Source organism: Haemaphysalis longicornis, unplaced genomic scaffold (assembly GCF_048455015.1).
Source record: "Haemaphysalis longicornis isolate Haplotype H1 unplaced genomic scaffold, Haemaphysalis longicornis Haplotype H1 scaffold_3, whole genome shotgun sequence".
NCBI classification, from domain to species: domain Eukaryota; kingdom Metazoa; phylum Arthropoda; class Arachnida; order Ixodida; family Ixodidae; genus Haemaphysalis; species Haemaphysalis longicornis.
The window spans coordinates 140,078,983-140,105,314 of NW_027526335.1; the positions used below are offsets into that span (position 1 = coordinate 140,078,983).

Sequence of the window (26,332 nt, forward strand, 5' to 3'; positions counted from 1 at the left end):
AGAAGCAAAATTGTGCGCCGGGAGGAAATATTGTTCCCTCAAAGAATTCCTTGGTTTCCAGGCCACTGAAGCGTTGGACAAAAAAAATTTTTTTTTTGTCGACGTGGCGCACGCATGAGCGAGCAAAATCCACACTAGTGGGCAGGTTTGCGACAGAACTGGTGGAGGACTCATCATGTTTTATGCAAGTCAACCAGCCGCTGAAAGGGACTAACTGCAGCCAAATTTTGCTAGCTTCTGCAATCAGGGCTACAATCGCTTGGAACAGGGAAGTTCAGGTTCCTTGTGCGGGGCTTGTCCGGAATAGCTCTCCGATAAATTTTTTTTCTCTAGAAATAGCTTCAGTGCTATAACCAGCGATTGCATACAGCTCCGTAATATTCGCGATGTGGGTGGCAGTCTGCGTTATTGTTACCCCACAGAATAAACTTAGCAGTATTGTTCTTTTTTTGGTGTTTTTTCTAGCTAAGAGAGAAGCTATGGAATAATGTATGCATTTTCGGCACAATGTGCGCTTTACGAACGGTGGAGTTTCCCCCAAAAGCCTACTGGCTCGAAGGCAACTTGAGGACTCATCGGTATGCTCTTTGCAGTGACGTACAGAGACACGCTTTAATGGCGAATACCATTCGTATACTCTAAACACGGCAATCTGCGCCTTTATTTCTGCATTTGCCGCCAGAAAGGAGGTTTAGTGCGTACTAGTACACCGGAGAGGAGAAAAATTCTAACCATGCTTTTGCACTGTGTGCACGTACCATAATCACGAGTTGGCCAGAACAACGGTAAGCGCTAATGCAGCAGCGCGCTCTGCCGTTATAACGGGTACCAGAAAATACCGGCAGCGTAACTGTAGACGTACGACGATATAAGGCATAAGTAACGCGGAAGTGCCCTGCTCTTAAAATACCGCGTGAGTGCGCAGACATCTAGAAAAAGTTTCGCGTTGAGATGTGGCTTTGTTTCCAAAACTTCCTCAATGTACAACGCGAGGTTCTTTGTATCTTTGGTTAAGGACGGGGTAGTGCATAGAAACTGCACTCGTTGTTCGAACTTTCCTTACCGTAGTGATTCTTCTAAAAACGTGTCCATAACATAAAAATAACCATAATATCTCGCTTCTTTTTTTATTTGTGTATCGTTGCGCAATATTTCGGCCGAATTTCTCAAAAAGAATATTACATTTGCTGTCATTAAATGGGGCATCACAACAAAATAGGCATATAAAAAAAGCATGGCCACGTATTTACTAACTCCGCCGCGAATGTCGTCCAAAGATGACAGTCGTTTGTCGCCACCGCCACGTAACTGCCTGTGTTCTTTTCCCCGCTTCGCCCACCTCTCACGCTATTTTCCCTCCAGGAGGTTCGCTAAAATGGATTCAATTTTCGTGCGCTACAGTGCGCTGAAGCTGATGGACCATTTCACTACGGTAGTACTTGCAACGCCGTAACGAAGTCGAAAGTAGTCGCAAGCTCTCTTTCTATTTTTGCGTTAAAATATTTTTATACTCGGCCATTTTTTAATTACTGTCACAAAAATCAACCAGTCACGTATTTTGAATTAAAAGAGTGCCGTAAATACAATTTATATATCGATGTTTTGCCTCATATATACGTAATGTTTTGTTTTTGCGTAACAATGTGGTGAAATAGGAAATATATTTCCAAATTTGGGGGTTTAGAAAGATTTGGCCGATATGAGCCTCTCGTTCCAGTTTTCTTTCAACTTTCTGCCGAAGGCTGAATTGAGGGATATATATATGGCGGACGGACGGACGGACAGATGGACGGACGGACGGACGGACGGACGGACGGACGGACAGACAGACAGACAGACAGACAGACAGACAGACAGACAGACATATTTTCGTATTTAGGAACACAAGAAACATCATCGTCTTTAAAACTTTAATGACACACGTGGTGTCCGGCATGCGTGCTTGACTTGCATTCAGGATGTCCTGTGTTAGGTTCTTATCATCTTCTGAATGGGCCATTTTTTAACGCAATACGTTTTTTAATGAGTTTCTACCGTCCACCGTTTCACGGTCTTATGTGTCAGTACTGCAGATGCCGGTAGGGTGCTTTTGGTCTCAATGGGCCGAAAAGCTGGAATTAAAAAACTTTCGCAATTAAGCGTATGAATGTTCGTTAAAATAGCAAGGGAATTCTATCCCTAACGAACCTAAATATCGCATTACGGGCAGTAGTTCCATACAGCTAAAAAGGCGTTGTTAAGCATGCAACACTTCTATTCCAGTTTGGAATGAGGAAGATATCGCCAATATTAGCATGTTCTTCGTACGATCCCTGCTGGGTTACGCCTGTTGTCGTTGGTCGTTAAAAATTGTTGTATACTTAGAAAAGTCGTAAGGGTTCCTAAATAGGTTGCGGCAGTGGTACCATATTTCCAATGCGGCCGCCTCAACAATGTCACTATTGTTTGGACTTACAACATTCTGAAGAGCTTGGTTACAACGGACGGGTGTATGCTTGCGCATTTTCTAACCTCAGTTTTGTTTTGCTTACGCATCACTTTGTGTATGAGGGTGTCCCAAATGGCGTATTTTCAACATGGAATTCAGCGTCCGCAGCAATGATAACGTGCAATAACGAAGCGAGAAAGTGTTAACCTTTGCACGCGCACACGTAAGGGAAAAGTTCCTAACGACGCAAGCGTTTTGGAGACACTGCCCTCAGTTCAAAATGTTTCCCAGCTCAGATGAATGAAGCTGTGGCGTCGTAGATAGAAGGCTAAACGCCTCTCCGACTTATCAGGAGCAGAGCCGGAAGAGGAAGAGTGGCAACTCCCAACTAGAGCTGCCGGTGCCCTCGCATCGGAAGGAAACGCCATTTGCGAGGAAGATGCTCCCTAGTCCCAGTAAACGAAGAACCACTATCGCAGAGCCTAATGGTTCTGCCGAAACTGAATAGCCACAGCGACCCGCTCGCGATGATGTTTTCGGTCATTTGTCACTTTTAACCACGGCTTAATTCATGCTGTCAAGCAACGGAAGTTTGGTGTATCTTTCTCGGCTACCGTAGTCGCGAGGGCTGATTTTGAAGGCTGCAGTTTCTACTTCCCCCAAAAAACGGGTTAAAAAAATAGCCAAAGCCGAGAATAACCTCCATTATTGCTAGTCTGAAAGGGGTGTTGCATTTGCTGAAATTTATTCGATGCTCCGGGTAACTTAGGGTGAACAATGTTGCGTGTCTTAAAGCCTTATAAACCCCTGAGGCAGCATTGTGAGATACTTGGCTGAATTTTTTTGAAGTCATCTCCCTACGTACGCTTCCTACCGAAGAAGAATTTGCCTATGGCGCCACTGCTACCACCCGAGCTACGCGCTCTTGGGAGTCGTCACATGATAGCGCCGCTGCGCACACGCATCCTCACTGCACCCCATTGTCAAGCAAACTACCGCACGTTGCTGTAATGCTATCGCACGTGCTATGTGGTGGTGCGACGTGTGCAATGGCTATTGGTTTGGTCCTAGTGTCCCTGGTGTCACGCGCCCATTCTCGCGTGTTACAGACGGATTGTCAAGTTTGGGTGGATAGGTAGAAATGCGTATGCGTTGACTATAACAAAAATCTCCTTGGGAATTTTATCGTGTCACGCGTTTATCACATCTGCCGTTATGGACAAAACGGGCACATGCAAATTGATTAATTATTCATAAGGTTTAACCTTCCGACGCTACAGAGGCCACAGAGACATCAAATATTTAAACATCTCACTTTTAAAGCAAGAACTACTGTGTTGTAAGATAGCTGTTATTCTCCCTCGCTGCTTGGGCGCAACCAAAATCAGTTCATTCTAGTAGTTCCCGGGTAATTCCAATTTTGTTCTAATTTAACCTTGAATGTTCATAAGTATTTGCGCGTGCTATTGAGCAATAAAAAAAATGAAATTTTACTTTACGACTTTTGTTGTTCCGTGTTTATTCTTTTGATAATGCTTGGTTTAAGCATAGGCCATCCTTTTCACTCGTATTCAGAAGAAGCAAGACACGTGCCACTTTCTCTAGTTTAATTTCAAGTACATGCTTTTGTATGGTTATGTGTCACTGATTTATTCAAATGTTTGGAACGTTACCCAGCTCTTACACCGCAGCTCACGTCGGCTTGATATAACCTCCACGCTTTGCCGTAGCACACAGACTCTTCACGGCGCATGCTGCCGAAACAGCTAATCAGTCTCTCTTATGGAGCTACTATGCTCATTATGGAAGGGCACGATGGTCGCGTCTGTTTTCAGGTTGTCCGCTGAAGGATTTCTCAACGAGTAATATAAATATGAACTCTATGTTAGCGTATGTTATATCATTTATTGAATGGTTTATTAAAAGAGTATTGTTTGAGAGCTTCACGCAGATAATTAAAAGACTTTTTTACGTTCGTGGACCACCGCAAAACGTGTCTTTCATTTGGCCAGCCTGTGAAAACCATGGTGGCTTAATGTCTTGCATTCGAACCAGCGGAAAGTCTGTCTGACATTTACCCTGCGCGTGAAAACAGCGGTGACTTATATTTTCGTGTATGAGTGCAGTCATTCACATAGCCGCCAATATCAAACTGTTAATTTTGTACGTCCACCTTCAAAGCAAGCCTATTGACTACGTCTTCTTCCCATAAGAGCTATGGAAAGATTATAAAGTAATGTTTTTTTTGTGCTTTCAGGCTATCTACGACGGTGAGGCGGGTCCAGCTGCCGCACGAGCTTCCTGTAATCATGGGCACGACAACGCTGGGTCTGCTACCCCAGCCAGCCACCACCTCTCCTGCGTCGCCTCTCATGTACAGTGGCGTCATGCTTGAATCCCACGAAAACATTTCTTGGAACCTGGCCTCGTTCCTCGACATCGCCAACGAGACGAACGAAACCTTGCACACCGACGGCCCTGTGGTCGGCCAGGACATCGCCGGCCAGTCTGCGTACTCCCTCGCCGTGCCGTTGCCTGAAGCCATCGCCACTGTGCTCATCCTATCCGCCATTGTCGCCGGCACTGTCTTCGGCAATGTTCTTGTGGTACTCGCAATCTTCACCTACAGGCCGCTACGCAGCGTGCAGAACATGTTCATCGTCTCTCTGGCTGTGGCGGACATCGCGGTAGCGCTGTTGGTGATGCCGCTGAACGTGGCATATTCGATCCTGGGCCGATGGGTGTTCGGCCTGCACGTGTGTGAGCTGTGGCTTACTTGTGACGTGCTCTGCTGCACAGCCTCCATCCTCAATCTGTGTGCCATTGCCCTGGACCGGTACTGGGCAATCCACGATCCTATCAACTACGCGCAGAAGCGCACGCTGCGAAGAGTTCTTTTCTCCATACTGCTTGTGTGGGCCATCTCAGGGCTCATCTCGGTGCCACCACTGATCGGGTGGAACGACTGGCCCGAGCAGTTCTCCGAGACCACCCCGTGCCAGCTGACTGAGGAACGTGGCTACGTGCTCTACTCCGCCACGGGCTCTTTCTTCGCACCCCTGTTCATTATGACCATCGTGTACATCAAGATCTACTTAGCCACCAGGCGGCGGCTGCGCAAGCGGGCAAAGGCTGTAGCAGCGACATTACAGGTTAGGCCGCCTATGCTTCTTTACATTTAGTATTGGTTGAAGGTCGGCCTAATGTCTGCTTTCGCGGCATTTAGAGTTAGAAAAGTGCATGAAAATCCACATGAATAAATTTTGTTTTCACTTCTTGACGTCCCAACCTTTTCGAAATTTAACTACTTGAAAAAAAATCAGCAAATTAGTTGGCGCCGTTTTAGTCAATATTTTCAACGGATTTGTAAACTGCTCACTGGTCTAATTTTCCGAAGCCATGCCCTAGTTGATTTATAAGGTATAAGGCGCACGAGCACAGCGCCGTGTTCTTGCTATGGAGTGTGTGGTTTTCAGACTTTTGCTGGCTCGATAGATTTCCTCTGCATCTTCTGAAAATGATGAAACAACTAACGTATCAATATTTGTACGGCGACTGTAAATCTTGATAAGTTCTTGTCCTGTTATTGAGGTTGGCATGTGCAGCACATAGAATATTTAAAGCCGTATGGTGTTTATTGGGCACTTTGTATTACACTTTTTTACCATACCATAGATTTGAATGCTAAAATGCTTTGGAAATGTAGAAAAACAGGAAGTCAACATAAAGTGAGACGATGTCGTTAGGCCTACTATTAAAGCAGTGTACTATAGGAAAGCGTTGTAGGCATCAGAGCAGTGTACTGTAAAGCCCATCGGTAGGCTATGCCTGGCGCAGCGACGGTCTGTGAAGGTAACATTTGTTGTGGGCGGGCCACAAAACTCCACACAAAGAACAGGTTCGTAATTACGATGTAGCAAAACAAGCGTTAAAGGGATACTTAAGTGATTTGTAAACATTCCGGGATTACGAGCGGAAGTTGAAGGCTGGCCATGTAGGCGTTTGTAGACTGGCCACTATTCGACAACGCTCGCTGCGTTTACGTAATTTATCCAGTAAAAATATAAATTAAAATGCTGTACCACTCTCTGCATCCTCCTTGCCGATTTCCAGTGACGTTTCGTACAACGTCAAAACGAGATGGAATAGCTACTGCGTTGCTGCACGGCTAACCAACCTTCCTACAGAATCACTCGACCAAGCGTTTAGTCGGCCGGCTGCCGGCAGGTCGTCGCAATTCGCTCATTTGAAAATAATCCACCAAACGTTTGTACCTGCTCGAATGTCACATTAGTTTGTTAATTCGTAGATTGTGTGAAGGTCTTAGTCCAAGTCGCTTCTCTGACTGGTACGCTAGCGGAAATATCTAGGGCCAATTGAAAGGGGGGGGGGGATCCAGCAAAAGTAATATGGGCACATAGGATATAACACCAACAAAAACTTTTAAAACACAGGTGCGGGAAGCACTTTTTGCTCTGGGTGAACTAGCACAGCGGTCAGCAGCACGGCCACGCCTTTCCGAATGCTTTTCCAAATTTCCATTTACGAATGCTGTAAGGAAAGCAGTCGCTCCAGACGAGATGTTCGGGGGAATTTGGGCGCGCGCTCACTGCATGAGCGCTATTAAAAAATAGTCATCTTACCTCCTTAAATGTAAAACTAAAAAACGTGAACTCGCTACACGTTATTTACTCTATATTTCCACCACTGGCAGAGTTGGGTTATGGTCGGAAGCACTAGTTATAGTATTTTGCAATTTGCAACGACGAATTCCCGATAGCGCTGGTTTTTTAAGTTGGTGTACTTGTTTTTGGGAAATGCCTTCTCTATTCATTTCGACATTTTTCCTCTGTAACATTAATGGCTCTTCGAGGGACTGTGCAGAAAGCGTGGAGACTGACAGTGACGCACTCGCGAGTTCTCGTTGGCGTGGTGTCGCCTTCAGCACCGACTGATTGCGGGCACAGTCTCGAATCAGCCGACCCTTCGTCTGGTGCAAACACACCTTTTACGATACAGAAATGAGCCAGGCAAGCATCAAAGTAGAAGTAAAAGCATATCGCATCTGAGTGTCTCCGGCAACGCGGAGGGCGTTTATACACTGCGGTCACCTGAGGTAATGATTGATACGAATTAAATCTGTGCTGGTAGGCTTTTCTGATGGATTTTACAGCCCACAATATGGAATAAAGGCGGAATTCCAATTACTGCGAATTAGAGAATGCCCAGCCAACCATAACCTGTCATGCCAAGCACGTTATTTCACAGAACGGAAACCGATACTGGTTTTAATCCCAATCTTGGCCATCGTTCAATCAAAAATCACCTCGTATGGACGTCCTGCTTTACTTGTTGCGGCCGCCGTAGACGGCTCATGGGAGTTTTTCTTCTTTCGCCCTGTATAAAAGAAATACCGCCTTATCGACCGGCTAAACGATGAAAGTGTGTTTATTTGAGCCAGCCTACGCTGTGCAAGTAAAAACAGGGGCTTCACATATTCAATTCTGTGACCAGTTATTGTGTGTACCACAGATCAGTTTTTCATGGAAAAAGATTACCAAAACCAGAATGTAATACCCAGAGGTGCACAGCATCTGGACCTCCTTGTTAGAATCAAGTCACCCATTGCCCTTATTCATCCCTCTCATGTGATTACTAGGTAAGTTTCAGATTTGTGGGCTCTCACCAGTATTGCCGGCAAAGTTGATACGATGCATTTTTGGGGCATTTTTAATGTATCAAAATGTTTAGGCCTCTATGTGCTATGCTTAAACTTACACACGAAGAAGTATCCGCCCGTACATTCTTTTATTTCTGTGAAGGGATCTGTCTAACGCAAGTTTTGCCCTGTGAAACGTGTTGAATTTGAATACGCGCTATTTTTTTACTTTAGGGAGCCCTGCACTAAATGTTGCCTGTTTCTAATGTTCTTTCAAACTGCCTTGCTCTAGGTCAAAGCATCTGCTCTGACCGCTGTGCCACCGCCTGCGCACGAGAACTCATCTGCTGACTCGCCGCAGACCGAGCAAAGCCCAATCGACCCGGATATGGACAGCGTGACTGCGATAAGGACGGATGAGCTACTAGACGCGCGGAACAAGGCCCAGCTCAACGGTGGAAACGGTGCCGCAGCCAGTCTTGCTGCCTGCCGACCTGTGCCCAATGTGAGGCAGTACATGGAAGAGCGCCAGCGGATTTCGCTTTCGAAGGAGCGGCGAGCCGCTCGTGTGCTGGGGATCGTGATGGGAGTGTTTGTGCTGTGCTGGCTACCGTTCTTCCTGATGTACGTCATCTTGCCCTTCTGCCCGCACTGTAGTATCGCGGCAAAGACAGTGAACTTCATAACCTGGCTGGGCTACGTCAACTCCGCGCTCAATCCTGTCATATACACCGTGTTCAACAATGACTTTCGCAAGGCGTTTCTGAAAATCCTGTGCCGCCACCGACGTTGAGGGTGATGGCTCCATGAAGTACAAGTGTGCGTGACGCGAATTTCTAGTCGTGATGTGCGTGGTGGTCGTTGAACCAGGTGTGTGTCTTGTTCAAGGTGACAGTGCCATTGAAAATGGACAGAGACGTAAAGCAAGGATAACGATGGAGGAGATAACATTATGGTGACTGGCAATTATGCTGCTTCTATACGGTTCACGTGACGAAAGTACGACGCAAACCACAATGATTTTGGCCGTTAGTCCTCTTTGAGGGCTACACGTCACGGGGTCTTCCAGTGTCAGTGTGCTGTCGCTCGCAGTGTTGTTGCGGACAAACATGTGACGAGTGGACAGCGTTGCTTGTTGGAGGCTATTAATTCTGTACGTACGGCATTTGTTTCATGACTCTGACACCTGTTCTGTGACAGGCGATGAGAAACGTTCAGCGCATGCTGATACAAAAATGGACGGCACATTTATTATGCGCACAATTTTGAAGATACAAATAGTAACGTAGCGGCAGCCATAAGCGCGATTTGGGGAAAACTATCCAGTTGATTGCAAGCAGAAAAATGTTTCTTTCACGTGTGAACTATTTTGAATCAAGCGTTGAGTTTTGCGGATATTGGAAAAATAGTTTCCTGCAATTTTATTCACCCTCAGCAAAAGATAGAACGACTATCTTACAACACCAGTTAATGCTCATTGGAATGCTAAAGCATGAATGCCCAGTTCAGCGCATGGTACGATTCGATATCCCCGCACATTCGCAAATAGCTGTGGAATCACTGCTTTTGAAACTTTGATTCGCTATCCGCCCGAAGGCTTTATAATGGCTTAAATATTCTGCCTACGTGCTGCGGCGCAACCCACTGCAGCCATCGCGTATTGGTAGAGTTGACGACTATGGTCGATTTATCTGCTCTCGTACTCACTTTGTGGCCCGCCTTCTTCTGATCTCCTCAAGCTTTGTCTACTGACATGGCAAATCACCTCTCGCTAGGGTGCTTTAGGGACATGATACAGGACAAATAGTTGTATGAAATGCTCCCCAAGGAGTCTTTTTGTTTTCGGGCGCCAAGCGATGGCCTTCTCGCTAAACGAAGCATCTAGGTTTTTAGCGACAAAACAATTTTGAACAGATTAGAATAAATTATTCAGACATTTCTTGAACAATAAACGAAGTCTGGTTATTAAAGCGACAAAAACTTTGGTGTGTTTTTGGCTGCCGGCAAATCTTTTTTGAAAGAGAAAGTTTTCCCCAAATGGCAACTTGTAGATATACAAATTGTTCTAATCATAATTGGGCGCACAGGCGCGTTTTACAATTTCCAGAGCACCAGACGACACATGTCTTCAAACACTTCTGGTGCTTTATGTGTTTTAGTGTTAACTTATTTGCCTTAACTGTATGACTGTTCAGGGGTTTGAATGCTTATTAAATAACGTGAAGCTGGTTATTAATCTGCTGTGGGTGCATGGTTGTAGTCGTGTCAGTGTATGTAAACGCTATCGTGTCATATATCTGTTTTAGAGATGTCTATGTGACGTCTTTCAGCGTTAAGAACATGGAGATATAATAAATGTGTACAAAGTGGTGTGAAAGAATCCCGTTTTTGTTTGCTACTTTTTTACTTGTGAGAAGGGTATTTTTTTGCTCATGCCAGTAATTGTGAGCGAAGGGTAACAGCAAGTAAATGCATGGCTCAGTAACATCATCATAGAAGTGGTGTCATCTAATTTTTAAAGCTACCAAAGCAAATGACCGTTCAGAAATATTCGTGAATGTAAACAAACAAAATCCGCAAACGAAGTGCAGATGATCAAATCTGTTTTTTGTAATGTTCTTTGATTTTAAAAATGCTGGCGTATATATAGAAAACATCGCAGTTCTAATTAGGAAACATTTCTTTCACATTTGACAGCCTCCCTATGCGCCCTAATAGGCACGATTGTGTTTATTCGCGAATAAATGACCGGTGTTGAAGTATAGAGTAAATAGACCATTTTTTTCAGGGCTTAAGCTATGCATTATGGTGAGATAAAAATTAACACAAAACCGTTTCGTTTATTTTACACAAAAGCAATGTAAACGTGTTAAAAGAAACTTTTTAACGCATGATTGATTCCCCGTAACAATTACGCATCCTAGATAAGAAATATTCAACAACTTACAGCTTAGGGCGGTGTGCTGTGGTGGAGGGAAAGGTGTCTCCTATGCGTTGAATGTGTAGTTACCAGTTTCGGACTTCTGTCAAATAAAGTTAACATAATTGTTTGGGCATATTTGACTGCTCCACACCAGTTGGGCCTCCGCGGAGTATCGCTAATAATAAAAATGCAGTATAAATTTCTTTTTTGCATTCCTTTCCTGTGTGGATGCAGTGGTATTATGAAGGCTGCCTCATTTTTCTATGCAGCTTAGATAAACTGTCATTACTTACAACGCTATAATAAAATAACCCATTATTCTGTAATTACCGACCTATTCTTTCACGCAGTAGTTAGTGTTTTCAGCATGAATAAACATACAATAGTCAGAAAATGCTCAAACGATTTCACAGTTGGCTAGCTGTTGAAGTAATTATAATATCGACCAAACAGTAGTTTATTGGCTGTAAATGACTCTACCATAAATACGGAAAGATGGCAGAAAATTTTGCTTCAGCAGAAATCAAAATGCTCTGATTGAGCTGTGCGAGGTTAGGTATTGAAGCATAAAAACAATCTAAATACGTGGACGTGGTCTTTCAGTTGAAAATGTGTAATGTCTTGAATATAAAAAAAGAACCATAATACGTTTCTCGGCTTACTTAGCAATACTACCGGCTTTGCAGCACAGAGATGATACTCTGTTCCAAGAGGAACAAAATTGGAAATGTTCATTAATTTTTTTCTTAAAAGACACCCACACTCTCCCCGAATGCACTACGGGCTGTACAGTAATAGCTGCTAATTATGCCAACTATTTGCCAAATCGTTCTTTTATATTTATGCGTTATTTTCCTAACCTAGACATGACTGGGAGAATACAATACCGAGATTTAGCTTGCTGTATTGCCAATCTGGGGCCTATATTCATTGCGCAGGCTTGCTTTTCTGTTACGAAAACTAAGCAGAAAAGATGATACAAACAATATAGGTACGCTGTAATTTGAAAAAAAGTACCGCTCTTATCAGTATTTTTAGGCATGGTTTAGCCCCCTCCGAAAGAAATATTTTTGCGTGAGGATGTGCTTTGGCGCATGGGAATGCCGTGTGACCCGATGTGTTTTGCGGTGTAGTGTTCGACACACGGCGTTTCAGAAATAGCCGTAACATATATCCAGTTAAAACGTGTACAATTTACGCCTACAATTTTTTCAGTGACATTTCCAGGGAGAAACAATTGTGAGAAATAATCTTGGTAACAAGGTGTTTTTCACCCCAAACAAGAAATATGTTCAAAGAGCTGCTTCCATTGAGAGCGACTTGATATCTTGTTGGTCAAAGTTTTCTTTGTTCAGATTTAAAAAAAAATGGTGTTCAAAAATTTATGCCAAGTCTTGCTTTGCACTAAAAAGCACAACGTCGAACCATAGTGATTGGGTAAATGATAAATACCTAGTTCTAGAGCTTTCAGTGCATGTGATTTGAACCTTTTATATAAATCTCTCGTTGTTTTGGCAATTGGTGTGTTTAGGCAAAGTAAATTTTTGAACTGAATATTTACCGTTGTGTTTTTGAAATCTTTCAGTTTTAATAAAATGTTCTGTATTTGGTGGTTTTGCCTCTACGTGTCCAACTAACTTGAAAGCAGAGAGTAAAAAAAATATTTGTTTTCTTTTTTACAGTCCAGGGCTTAAAAGTGCTTTACTTTCTGTGGCAAATTTTACGCAGTCAAGACACAAAAATATGTAAAATTTCAATATCGTTTCTGTATGCGGGTGTGCAATTTTTTTTAACTGATTATGCCCATTAGACCCTAGCAACAGTGTTCAGAAGGAAATGGTTCTGGTTATAGAATTTGAAGGCTCAGGAAGCAATATACCTCCTCCAGTGCATATGTTTTTTGGACCCAATATCTGCTGTTACGATGTCTCGGAATTTACTCTTTGCAACACTTGTGTGCTGTACTGGGCAAAAAAAAAATGTTGAAACTGCCCAATAAAACACGTATATACCCTTCAATCTTGATGTAGAACCCGTTACTTCGGGAAAAGTAAATTTTATGCGCTACATTTTATCGACTGGTTTTCTATTCAAGACACCTAAGCACATCTAAAGAATGCTCAACGCGAAAGAAAAAAAAATTCAGCCTATGTCAGTGCATACATACGAATGCGGGACCCTGTCGTCCCTCTTTCTTGCGAAATTGATGCCGGTCCCGACGTGCACGTCTTGCGCGGACTTCAGAATCCGAAAACGTGGAGCTTTTTGCACGTCCCTCGTGCACGGCATTCAACCCGTCGAACAAGTTCGCGACCCGGTTCGGTACGTGATTTACTCGACCCGGCATTGAACTGGGACGAAATTCGCGTTCACTTTCGCGCAGTTGAATCGCAGTGGTTTTGAGTTTGAACCCTTGCCATTTTACTCCCCGCGAAGAAAGCTTCGTCTTCAACTATCATCGTCACTAGTTGGAGGGGTGCGTGATTTTTCTAGTTTCGCACGTTCATGCACCCCTCTCCACATCCAGACTGCTTCGACTGTGTCGGAATGGCGTAATAGGAACACGTCGGCTACATGTCGCCGAGACTTCAGCTTCGATTCGCGTCACGGGAAGCGTTTTTCTATTTGTTTCAATACTCCAAGATAATTTTCTCGCCGTCAGAGGAACTTGGCTTTCCTAGAGAGCGGTTTTGAAGCGACACGCAATCAGCGACACATAGAAAGCTTCCCTTTAAAGAAGTCAGAAATTAAGAGAATTGTCTACTAATGCATGCCATTCTTATGCCGCTTGCTTGTTCAGCCTGTCAGTTCTTTACAGCCGATTTTGATGGTTTTTCCCAATCCTGTTCGACCAATTATGTCTGTTTACGCTAATATAGCGATTATCAGTGCAAAAGCAAAAAAAAATCAGTAATGTTTTTGGAAATACAAGGCGTTTGCCAGTTTTCAAAACTTTTTTGCGATTTTTCGAACCGTTTTTTTTTTTCAAGATTCGGTTCGACCATTCACGCTATCTCCATTTACGCTATTATAACAATTATACGTGAAATTTCCGTCTAACGTCCTGCATTTTCAGGGAAATGCCGGACGGTACACGGTGCTGGCTGTGTACTCGGCAAAGAATGCTACACTCTTAGGCAAAAAGGACTAAAAGAGGGACTGAAATACAGCTGTTAGTCTTCGCGGGCAACAGTTCATCTTCAATGGGAGCATCTGTAGCGGAGTGTGTGCCGTGTGCCCAAATGCGGACTAACTGTTCGTCCCCGCGGATCTATAAGGAGTAACGGGAAGACGAAACACAGGCATTTAGTCTCTTTGCTGCGTCGTTAATTCCCTGAATGGTGTCGTCGTTGCCATTTCGCGTATATGTCCGTGGACAGTTTCAGATTTCCAAAACACAAGTCATTTCACTCAGTGGGTCCTTTACATGGAGCCACTGGAAAAAATCTCGATGTTAATTATAAGAAAGTGCCTAGGGTTAATAGAGCGGCGGGTAATGGTAAGTAGCGGCGATGCGTTATCGACAGACACTTCTCGACGAGGTTATGTTGATACGCTGTGTTGCATCCGATGCAGGCGAGGTAATAACGGCTAATGAAAGATTTCAAGCCCGTCAACAATAACACAAATATTAGTGACAATAGCCAAAGTTGATCCCCAAGTGTAATGAATATGTATGTTTCACAGACGAGAAAAAACGCATTAGTAGCTGATGACAACTACAAAATAAAATTTTTCGCTACAGGTAAGCGTCTTGAAGTTATCTTTTACACTCGGTACATAATTGCCTTGTGCACCAAAGCTATGACAATGCTGCAACTGCTGTAAAACCCAGTTGAATCTCCCAGTCCCGATCGTCTAGCGACGCCAACTTGAAGAATTCAGGCTAAGCAACACCAAATTTGATTTCGCCGATGCAGAAAATTATGGTCTCTTTTCTTATTGTCACACTCACACAGTCGACCGCTTTCACACACGATACCTAGAGCACTTAACGCATATATCGAGCACGAAGAATACACTTTGTTTGCGCTAATTTGTGCGGAAACAAATCAGTCGTCCGATCACCCAGCCATCTATCTCAATAGGCGACGAGTTGATTGCTCTTTACGAGAAAAAACGGATTGTGAGGCTGTACTTAGAATCGAAATGAGCAATGGTCCCTCAGGTTAGCAAAGCGCCAAGCGCAAAGCGCAAATAGCGGTCACGGTCGCTTGCACGGATAGGAATTCCGGGACCAGTTGCAATGAAACCATCACCTGGCACAGCACTACACGCTCTACACTTGAAAAGTATCTGCCTGTCAATCCGTCCGGCGGCGTGGTGTAGTGGTAGCGCGTCGGTTCCTTGCGCACAATTGCGGGCGTCGGTATTTCGATCCCTGCTGGTGGACGACAATTTTTTTTTCTGGACTCTCGGCAGTTCGTCCTTGGGGAGAATCGGAACGGACGAACCGAGTGGCAGACTAACCGTTCGTCCCCTCACATTTATTCCCCAAAGAGACTAATGATTGTGGCAAAGGCCGTTAGTCCCCCAAAGGACGAACTTTTAGTCCTTTTTGCCTAAGAGTGTACTCATTGGAATACAAGTCTTCTCAAAATGCGCATCGGCGGTACAAGTCAGCACTGTTTGGGTTACCTTCGTATTCCATGTCTGGAAGGGGGAGAAATACACGTGCAGTGTTTATTTGTCCCCCTTCTCCCTGTATCTCACAGTTACAATTACTGCTACAGTTCTCAAGTACTGCCCGGTATACAGACATAAGAACATCATTTACAACGTCACGGCAGGGTTCCTAAGTTGCAAAGGCACAATCATACTACGAACGGTTTCGGCGACGAGACAAAACCGCACACCCTGATTTGAATAGGAATCGCGTACTCTGGCTGAGTATATGGTGGAAACCTTTCCTTTAGACACAGTCCTCTTTGCTCTGCAAAGAACGTTGTCTTATACTGACGTTGCTTCAATCGGCGGTCGTTTGAACGTCGGAAAGAATGACATTGATGCTGCGATTCGCCTCCGTAGACAACCGGCATGCTTCCTTTATGTATGGCGGCACTACCGCCTTTGTTCACTTTAGGCCACTGCTGGAGCGTTGGTCTGCGGAGCGGCCTTTTCTTCGTAAAAAGGAACGTGGTATTTTCACGAGGAGCGGCAACGTTTCCGGCGTGTTCATAACAATAAAAAAAGCTACTCTGCTGAGCTAAGAGAGGGATACGTAATGTTGTTGTCGGAAGAAAATAAATTACATTTCACCATTTCACCCCTCTCACTCCATCTTCCCTACGTCATGGCAACCCCGGCCCCATTACCCAGCTCGCGAGTCGAAGGACAAACGTCACATCGAAGGGCGGATTGCGACTTCTTTTGGTTATGTGGAAGGAAGTAACATGACCTATCTGACACAGCTTCCGATCTGAAATGTCATACCTGGTGGTGTCTGAAGTTTGTTATTGGGTTTGGCAGGCCTCTTAATCTCGATGCTGTTTCGCCACATCCCTTGTCGGAGCCAATGTGACTGCGTATCTAATAGCATCATCTCTGTTTCATCCCCCGGCAACTCCTTTGTGCCCATGACACTCTCACCATTTATTTCCCCATTTGCTGTTTTTTGTGCTCTGTTATACAGCTGCGCACCCGTCCTTCTATCTGCATAGGTCCTGTGTTTTTGTTCAATATCCGGCGGGCTTTGTTTACACAACCTTCTCTTTGAAACATGATCAAGTAGCGCGGTAAAGACGGGCAAAAGTAGAGACCACACAGGACTAGCGCGCACCCATTTCTTTATAATCTGTTCGCGCGGTTTTATCGAACCAAGAAATGATGATAGAAATTTTAGCTCATGCACTAGGCCGCTGCATTTGCGGCTATAATAAAATACCACCGCGAGGCGACCTTGAGATTGGTTAACTAAAATAACGTTATTGCCTAACGGAGCTTTTCCTCTTTTTCCAAGTTTGGGAGGTAATGCACAGCAGCAAAACTAAGGCTATGAGGCGTGCCATACTGAAGGGTAAATTAGATTGATTTTTATCAACTGAAGATGATGAACCGGCGCCGAAATCTCTACACGCGGGAATTTCGTTTTCGCCTCCATATGTACAGCGGGTGACATGCCCATGTTGAAGCCGCGTCCTTCTGCTCAGCAGCATGAATGGAGCTTTTTTATACGGATTAGAATTCACTAAGTCGAATGTGATAGTTAATGAGCAGTCAAAGTGGTGGTTAAACTGCAGTCCAGCTGGTTCCAGTTATTTTTATGAAAAAACAATTTGAATAAGGGACGAAAAAAAAAATTTACTCTCCTTCTCCATAGTTCTCACAGCGCTTTATCGGGCAAAAAGCAAGGCAGGTCGTAACATCATTTTACAAAGATAATAGCCCCAAAACAAAATGAATAGTACAAGAATATTCTCTACAACGCCAATATCTGATTAGAATGTACGTGAAAGAAATGCTAAATGAACGCAAAGGGATGAGAAAAATATTCCAAAAAAAAAGAAAAAAAAATACTACCTCTCTCTCAAAAAGATGCAAATGATGGAACGCGAAGCTTTACAAAATTAAGTGCAACACCAAACGAACCAATGGAGCGGAACGCTTTCATTATTGATTATTTGTAACGCGCCAACGCCATTCCTATATTACAAGTGAAATACGATGTTGTGATGTGGGTCCGCTCGCTACTGACACGAGCATTCCGTGGCTTTCCATAGCACTAAACTACCGTCGTCGTTATACAGGGGGGCGCATTTTCTGCCTAATTTTTTACGTCTACACACTGCTCTCCAAAACCAAAGTGCATCAATCGTGCCGGAATGGCACAATCGGATGGACGTCGAATTTGTAACGCGGGGTACGGAGGTGTGATTGAAACTACGGGAATCACTTTCATTTTTTTTCACTTCCCCACGATCATCCATATCTTTAGAAAAAAATGGCCGCGGATCTGCTCCTTCCGTTGCAAAGGACGCCGAAAGACGATAGTCCACTGGCGCCACTGCGAAGTAAAGGCATCCCTTCTATTTCCCACTCACCTCTCATGCTGTTCCTCTCGCGTCTCGTTCCTGCCTAGATAACACGCCAGAGGATTGTTCAAGTTAATTTAAATTTACCGCGTTCCACTGGTACAAGTCAGGTGTCTCGATGCTAGCGCTGCCGTACGGCGGAGACACGCGTTACTTGAGGCACCCTACTACAAGGTTTATAGAACAACCTTGCCGTACTCCACGAGCGCTCCAAGCGGAGCTTGGATTCCATCTAGTGGAACCTGTCATTGATCACGAGGATGCTGCTTTGGGCCTGTTGGTATGACATGACGGAATCTTGAAGCGCTAGGACACAGGGACAAGCGAGTGGGACAACACAAGGCGCTACTTCCAACAGTTTTATTAGCAGACGAAAACACATATATATACACATGACCACTGGCCCACGTCATGATACAATCTTACACGTCACACTCCATTCAGAAAATCACGCTCTTTCTTGGATAAGGCGACAGACGCAGTACTAACACAATCGCGGCCCGCTTTCGCTATCATGTCAGCTTCTATTATTTCTCGCGTAAGCTGACTCTTATGCTTGGCGACAACTGCGCACTTGTCGAACAGGGGCTTGCAACCATGCTGCTTACAGTGTGACGCAAGCCATCCCCCCGTGTTGTTTTTTACATCATTGCCGTGTTCACGGAGACGATCATTTAGGCACCGCCCTGTTTGGCCGATATACCTTTTCCGACAGTCCAACGGAAGGCTGTAAACAACGCCTTCTGCGCAAGCCACAAAGCGATTTAAGTGCTTTTTGTTGCACCTCGGTCTCGTGGGAAGGCTGGGGTCAGTCAGTCTGCATAGCTTGCCCAATTTGTTGGGAGCCGAAAAAACGACCCTTACTTTTGACCGCTCGGCTATCTTTTTCAAATTGTGAGAAAGTTTGTGCACATAGGGCATAACCGCCGTTTTTTGCTTTTCGATGGGCGTTGCCTCAAACTCACCGTTGCCTCTTTTTTTCTTTTCCTTCAGCAATGATTCCGCTACTGAAACTAACACATGTTTGGGGTACCCTGCCTGAGACAGGCGCGCATCTTGTTTGCCAAGGCTCTGACTCATTAAATGAGGACAAGATTTATTTAAGGCATTTCCGAAGCATAATTTTACGATTCCCCTTTTCACAAGCTTGGAATGCGCAGAGTTGTAGGGGAGGAGCGGCTTATTTGCTCGTGGTGCGTAGCACCAGCAGACATGCTTGTCTTTAAATGAAATACATAAATCTAAAAACCGGATTGACCCATTGTCGGGAAGTTCATGAGTTAGTTCTAGCGGTGCGAGGCACTGCCTAACTTTTGTTAATACATTGAAAGCCTCCGACTCAAACATGTCACGCTTGCAATTAAGAACAATTAAATAATCATCAACAAACCTAAAGATCCTAACAACCGACGTCCCTTCAAGAGAAGAGGAGACGACCTTGTCCAGTCTTGCAAGATAAAGATTACTAAGAATGGGGGCAATACAGGATCCAATGCAAATGCCCGACTTCTGAAGGTGCGCTTGATCGTTCCACCTGATAAAGGTAGACCTAAGATAAAAAGCTAAACGTTCTAAAAAATTACTGCAAGCTACTCCGGTAGTGTTTTGGAAGACAATAACACCATAGTCATCAATTGCACTTTCTACACACGTTAACAGGTCTGCATGAGGTATTGAATAATACATATCCTTTATGTCGATGGAGAAGGCATTCATTCCCTTGTTCAAGTGCGACGTGAAAAAGTCAATAACCTGATCTGAATTTTTAACCATGTAAGGGTCATCTACCGGCAACATGCTCAGTTTATCTTGCAAAAACAAGGCAATGGGTTTAATCCACGTTCCATTTTCAGAAACAATTACCCTTAACGGAAGGTCAACCTTGTGGGTCTTGGCGCTAAAAAATACCTCAAGGTAGTCACGCTTACTATTGTCTATCGCTTGGGCTAGATGGCTGAGGTTGAGGGCATTGCAAAGCTTTTTCCCTTCACGTTTTACAGCGGATATGCTTACTTCCCTGTGGGGTTTAAAAACTGCTGACACAACTTCGCAGGCTTTAGAGTTAAACATTCCGGAAGATACAACTGCGAATCCGCCTTCTTTATCAGCTGGGAGCAGGCGCAGATCGTGCTCTTTCAAGTGACCAATGGTGCGTTTTACAGGTAACGTAGAGCTGATCGGCTTACATTTGTTTAGGATGTCAACGCCTTCTGAGATGCAACGAGTGGCTTCATCATCTTCTGTGGTTTTGCGAGCAATCTGTCGCACAAGTGTCAGGAGCTCCGGAGCGGTGCGCTTGGGTGCCTCGGCGAACTTAGGACCCAGAGAAAGAACCTGCTGAACATAATCAGGCAGTTCCGGAGGGACTGCAACATAATCAGACATAATCAGGCACGTTCCGGAGGGACTGCAACTGCCTGATTATGTTCAGCAGGTTCTTTCTCTGGGTCCTAAGTTCGCCGAGGCACCCAAGCGCACCGCTCCGGAGCTCCTGACACTTGTGCGACAGATTGCTCGCAAAACCACAGAAGATGATGAAGCCACTCGTTGCATCTCAGAAGGCGTTGACATCCTAAACAAATGTAAGCCGATCAGCTCTACGTTACCTGTAAAACGCACCATTGGTCACTTGAAAGAGCACGATCTGCGCCTGCTCCCAGCTGATAAAGAAGGCGGATTCGCAGTTGTATCTTCCGGAATGTTTAACTCTAAAGCCTGCGAAGCTGTGTCAGCAGTTTTTAAACCCCACAGGGAAGTAAGCATATCCGCTGTAAAACGTGAAGGGAAAAAGCTTTGCAATGCCCTCAACCTCAGCCATCTAGCCCAAGCGATAGACAATAGTAAGCGTGACTACCTTGAGGTATTTTTTAGCGCCAAGACCCACAAGGTTGACCTTCCGTTAAGGGTAATTGTTTCTGAAAATGGAACGTGGATTAAACCCATTGCCTTGTTTTTGCAAGATAAACTGAGCATGTTGCCGGTAGATGACCCTTACATGGTTAAAAATTCAGATCAGGTTATTGACTTTTTCACGTCGCACTTGAACAAGGGAATGAATGCCTTCTCCATCGACATAAAGGATATGTATTATTCAATACCGCATGCAGACCTGTTAACGTGTGTAAAAAGTGCAATTGATGACTATGGTGTTATTGCCTTCCAAAACACTACCGGAGTAGCTTGCAGTAATTTTTTAGAACGTTTAGCTTTTTATCTTAGGTCTACCTTTATCAGGTGGAACGATCAAGCGCACCTTCAGAAGTCGGGCATTTGCATTGGATCCTGTATTGCCCCCATTCTTAGTAATCTTTATCTTGCAAGACTGGACAAGGTCGTCTCCTCTTCTCTTGAAGGGACGTCGGTTGTTAGGATCTTTAGGTTTGTTGATGATTATTTAATTGTTCTTAATTGCAAGCGTGACATGTTTGAGTCGGAGGCTTTCAATGTATTAACAAAAGTTAGGCAGTGCCTCGCACCGCTAGAACTAACTCATGAACTTCCCGACAATGGGTCAATCCGGTTTTTAGATTTATGTATTTCATTTAAAGACAAGCATGTCTGCTGGTGCTACGCACCACGAGCAAATAAGCCGCTCCTCCCCTACAACTCTGCGCATTCCAAGCTTGTGAAAAGGGGAATCGTAAAATTATGCTTCGGAAATGCCTTAAATAAATCTTGTCCTCATTTAATGAGTCAGAGCCTTGGCAAACAAGATGCGCGCCTGTCTCAGGCAGGGTACCCCAAACATGTGTTAGTTTCAGTAGCGGAATCATTGCTGAAGGAAAAGAAAAAAAGAGGCAACGGTGAGTTTGAGGCAACGCCCATCGAAAAGCAAAAAACGGCGGTTATGCCCTATGTGCACAAACTTTCTCACAATTTGAAAAAGATAGCCGAGCGGTCAAAAGTAAGGGTCGTTTTTTCGGCTCCCAACAAATTGGGCAAGCTATGCAGACTGACTGACCCCAGCCTTCCCACGAGACCGAGGTGCAACAAAAAGCACTTAAATCGCTTTGTGGCTTGCGCAGAAGGCGTTGTTTACAGCCTTCCGTTGGACTGTCGGAAAAGGTATATCGGCCAAACAGGGCGGTGCCTAAATGATCGTCTCCGTGAACACGGCAATAATGTAAAAAACAACACGGGGGGATGGCTTGCGTCACACTGTAAGCAGCATGGTTGCAAGCCCCTGTTCGACAAGTGCGCAGTTGTCGCCAAGCATAAGAGTCAGCTTACGCGAGAAATAATAGAAGCTGACATGATAGCGAAAGCGGGCCGCGATTGTGTTAGTACTGCGTCTGTCGCCTTATCCAAGAAAGAGCGTGATTTTCTGAATGGAGTGTGACGTGTAAGATTGTATCATGACGTGGGCCAGTGGTCATGTGTATATATATGTGTTTTCGTCTGCTAATAAAACTGTTGGAAGTAGCGCCTTGTGTTGTCCCACTCGCTTGTCCCTGTGTCCTAGCGCTTCAAGATTCCGTCTGTCATTGATATTGCCGTTTGATTTCTCAAATGCCGCCAGGAGGTAGCCCTGCCGACAACAAGCGACAGTTTTCTAGCGTTGATGAAGTATTTCACTTGCTATCGCAAATAGCAAGCATCCATGAGTTTTTAATAAAGGAACACTTCAAATATCACTTATTTAGTAATTTGCTGCCCTATATTTGCGTAGTGTCTTGTTATTGTTCAAAAATGTTGAAAAGTATGAACACTGAAAGCGGACCTAGACGTTTATATTTGGCTGTAAGTATATAAGACTATTGCGCAGTTTTCTTCGCTCCAAGCGGAGCGTGGATTCCATGTAGTGGAACCTTTTTTTAATATTGCCGTTAGATTTTTTAAATGCCGCCAAGAGGTAGCCCTGCCAGGAACAGGCGACGGTTTTTTTGCATTGATGAAGTATTTCTTTTGCAATCGCAAAAACCAAGCATTCATAAATTTTTTAATACAGAAACACGGCAAATATCACTTCTGTATAGATTTGCTGCCCTATATTTGCGTAATGTCTTGTTCTCGTGCAACAATGTTGACAAGCGTGAACCCTGAGACCGGACTTAGACGTTTAGATTTGGCCGTGAGTATATAAGACTATTGCGCAGTTTTCTTCGCGCAGTGGCCGGCTGGCTGAATCGAGTCGCAGACAGGCAAACAGACAGACAGACATACAGACATACCGAAATTTCTGCGTTTAAGTAGGCCAAGAAAGACTGTCATGTTTACAAACTGGCTTTCCTGCAGGGCGTTTTGGGCGGGCTACAGACGACATCATGAGCGGGTGAAAGCTTCGCCTTAATAATCAGGCAGTGGTAGTGTCGCTACGTGGAAACGAATCGGAAGTACTGGCTTCTCTCAAAATTAAAAAAAAAATGAGGCAAGCGAAAACAGGGAAAGTCCACTTATACATATGAAGGCAAGCATATATATTCGTTTCATCAAAATGGCAATCTTACTGAGACGTCCATCGAGAGAACGTTTTCGTGAACACTTTGTTTTAATATTTGCTACCGGAAGCTTTTGAGGCTAGTTGGAGAATGGTATGACCAGAATTTAAGTGAAAGCATTTCAAACGTTAAGTTATCTCAGCCGTTCGTGCACGGTAAAAGCTTTTGAAACTGGAACTTCATTTTGTAACCTGTTCCGGACAGGTATAAAAGAAGTGCCCTGTCAAATATTTCCTTTCAAATGATGCTTTTTAAATTTTTATTTTAGTACGTTCAAATATGACAAAGTTTTGAGATTTTGTTTTGTCGTAAGGAAATAATATTTTTGGAAGAGCTCCTGCGTGCTCTCATTAGCCGGCGGTACATTTTCAATCAGACAGACCGCTCTCTTTTCAAGTGCAGGCAATTCGGTTTGAATGACAATGCCCGTTCCATGGACTAACAAATTTTGCGGCAAGCGTCACAAAACCAGTAAGACGCATTGCTGCGGTTTAAGTTGAACGCAAAAAACTTTCCTTTTCATTCCTAACATTTATTCAACAAGAAATATAGGGAGGTATGGAGCCTATAGCAAATCTTTGTAGAAAGTAACTGATTGATTGATTGTGGGGTTTAACGTGCCGACGCAACGCAGGCGATGAGGCGCGCCGTAGTGGAGGGCTCCGGATTAATTTTGACCACCTGGGGATCTTTATCGTGCGCCGAAATCTCGTACAGACGGGCGTTTTTGCTTTTCGACTCCATCAGAAAAGCGGCCGCCGCGGCCGGGAATCGAGCCCGCGACCTCGTGCTCAGCAGCGCAACGCCTTAGCCACTGAGCCAACGCGGCGGGTTTGTAGAAAGTAACTCGAAAATTGTTCTTGTTTACGCAGTTAGAGGATATTGTTCGAATTTTAGGGAAAGCTATCATTTAAAAGTTATATTTTTAATCTAACAACGATTGATTGAATGTAGGGTTTAACACGCCGACGCAACGCAGGTGATGAGGCGTGCCGTAGTGGAGGGCTCCGGATTAATTTTGGCCAGCTGGGGATCTTTAACGTGCGCCGAAATATCGTACACACGGGCGTTTTTGCTTTTTGCCTCCATCAGACAAGCGGCCGCCGCGGCCGGGAATCCAACCCGTGACCTCGTGCTCAGCAGCGCAACGCATTAGCCACTGAGCCACCTCGGCGGATAAATCTCACAATGACAACGTTGCTTTTAGCGGCGTGAAGTTCCAGCAATACCGCAAGTCTGTGTCATAGCGCCAGATATTTTTTAAAGCGAAGATTTCGCAGTGGCGCCGATGGGATGCGGTCAAAAAACTAATGCATTTCCTATATATAGAGCCTTTGGTCGAGCGAAAACCTTTAATAAGATCTCTGGAGACATGCCGCGTGCGCAAAACAGGGTTTCCATTGTGTCAAACGGTTACTTCAAAATCACGACACAGGAACGGTTTTAGATAAGACAAATCCACTCGTGCATCATGAAGAAGGAATAGAATACTATACCTTCATCTCATATACCACGTGGCAGAATGTGTTTTTTAAAGACGATAGTCTTTCTTGGGCTACTTAAACCCAGAAATTTTGGTCTGTCTGTATGTCTGTCTGTCTGTCTGTCTGTCTGTCCGTCTGTCTGTCTGTGACTCGATTCAGCCACCCGGGCAAAGCAAAACAATGCCTGCGCAATAGTCTTATATAGTCACAGCTAAATGTGCCCGTCTAAGTCCGGTGTAATGTTCATACTTGTCAACATTGTTGAAGAAGAACAAGACATTACGCAAATATGAGACAACAAATCAATACAGAAGTGATATTTGCAGTGTTCCTTTATAAAAAAATCAAACATGCTTGACTTTTGTGAAATTAAATACTTCATCAACTGCAGAAAAAGAATTCACTCCGCCGTCACCTGTTGTCGCCCGCGCCACTATAGGTTCTGGCGCCATTTTAAGAAATCAACCGGCAACAGTTACGCAAGGTTCCACTAGATAGGTTCCACGTTCTGCTTGCAACGCACGTGGAGTAGGGAAACGCGGTTCTATAAACGTTGAAGTAGGGCGCCTCGATTAACGCGCGTCTTCGCCGTACGGCAACGTTCGCATCGAGACACCCGGTTTGGAGCAGTGGAACGCGGGAAATTTAAAATAATTTAAGCAAACCTTTGGCGTCTTTACATTGGGAGGAGCGCGACGCAAGAGGAACAACATGAGAGGTGAGCGGGAAAACGAAGGGAGGCATTTACTTCGCAAAAAGCGGACAGACTATCGTCTTTTGACGGCATTTGCAAAGAAAGGAACACATACGCGGCCAATTTTTTCGTTCGTAGATTCTTTTTCCATTTGGGGTCGTTCAAGGTTTGACGATCGATTGGATGCACGTATTGCGAAGGCTCGACGCAATTTCAGCAAATGTTCTGACACAAATTTGACGAACTTTTTAAGTGAGCGAGCTTTCGCACTTCTCTTACTTTCTTTTGGAAAGGATGTTGAAGATTTTGGTGGTGAACCTCTAATTATTTACCTGAAAAAATGCGTTCGTATTGTCAGCTAATACTTCATATATTTTGTAGCAGTTGCGGCGACTACAATATTTGCGGACAGAAGACAAAGGATATAGAGACGGGAGGAGAAATAAGGAAGGCCATTACTTTATGACAGCAAGTTTTTTGTAATGCACCGCACCGTATCTCGTTGTCACCGACAAGATAGCCTGGCGCTCGTGTCAAATTAGCGCTGCGGCGCTAATCTCACCGCTTCTCAAGAGCACTGGATTTTTTTCTTGCTTTTTAACGCTTAAGTGATAATGAATGTGTCAGAATGCAAACAGGCATGCTCGGACGCATATTATGCAGAGACCTACTAAT

The 26,332-nt window shown here is 44.4% G+C and overlaps 1 protein-coding gene across 1 annotated transcript in view; it reads left to right on the forward strand.

Moving 5' to 3' along the window:
* Positions 1-9,214, forward strand: part of LOC144175111 (putative G-protein coupled receptor No18) — a 132,254-nt gene extending 123,040 nt beyond the window's left edge. Inside the window, exons 3-4 of the mRNA XM_077704192.1 lie at positions 4,686-5,580; positions 8,380-9,214. Coding sequence (XP_077560318.1) covers positions 4,738-5,580; positions 8,380-8,880 — 1,344 coding nt within the window. The 5' untranslated portion in view covers positions 4,686-4,737 and the 3' untranslated portion in view covers positions 8,881-9,214. The remainder of the gene's footprint in view (positions 1-4,685; positions 5,581-8,379) is intronic.
* Positions 9,215-26,332: the final 17,118 nt, after the last annotated feature.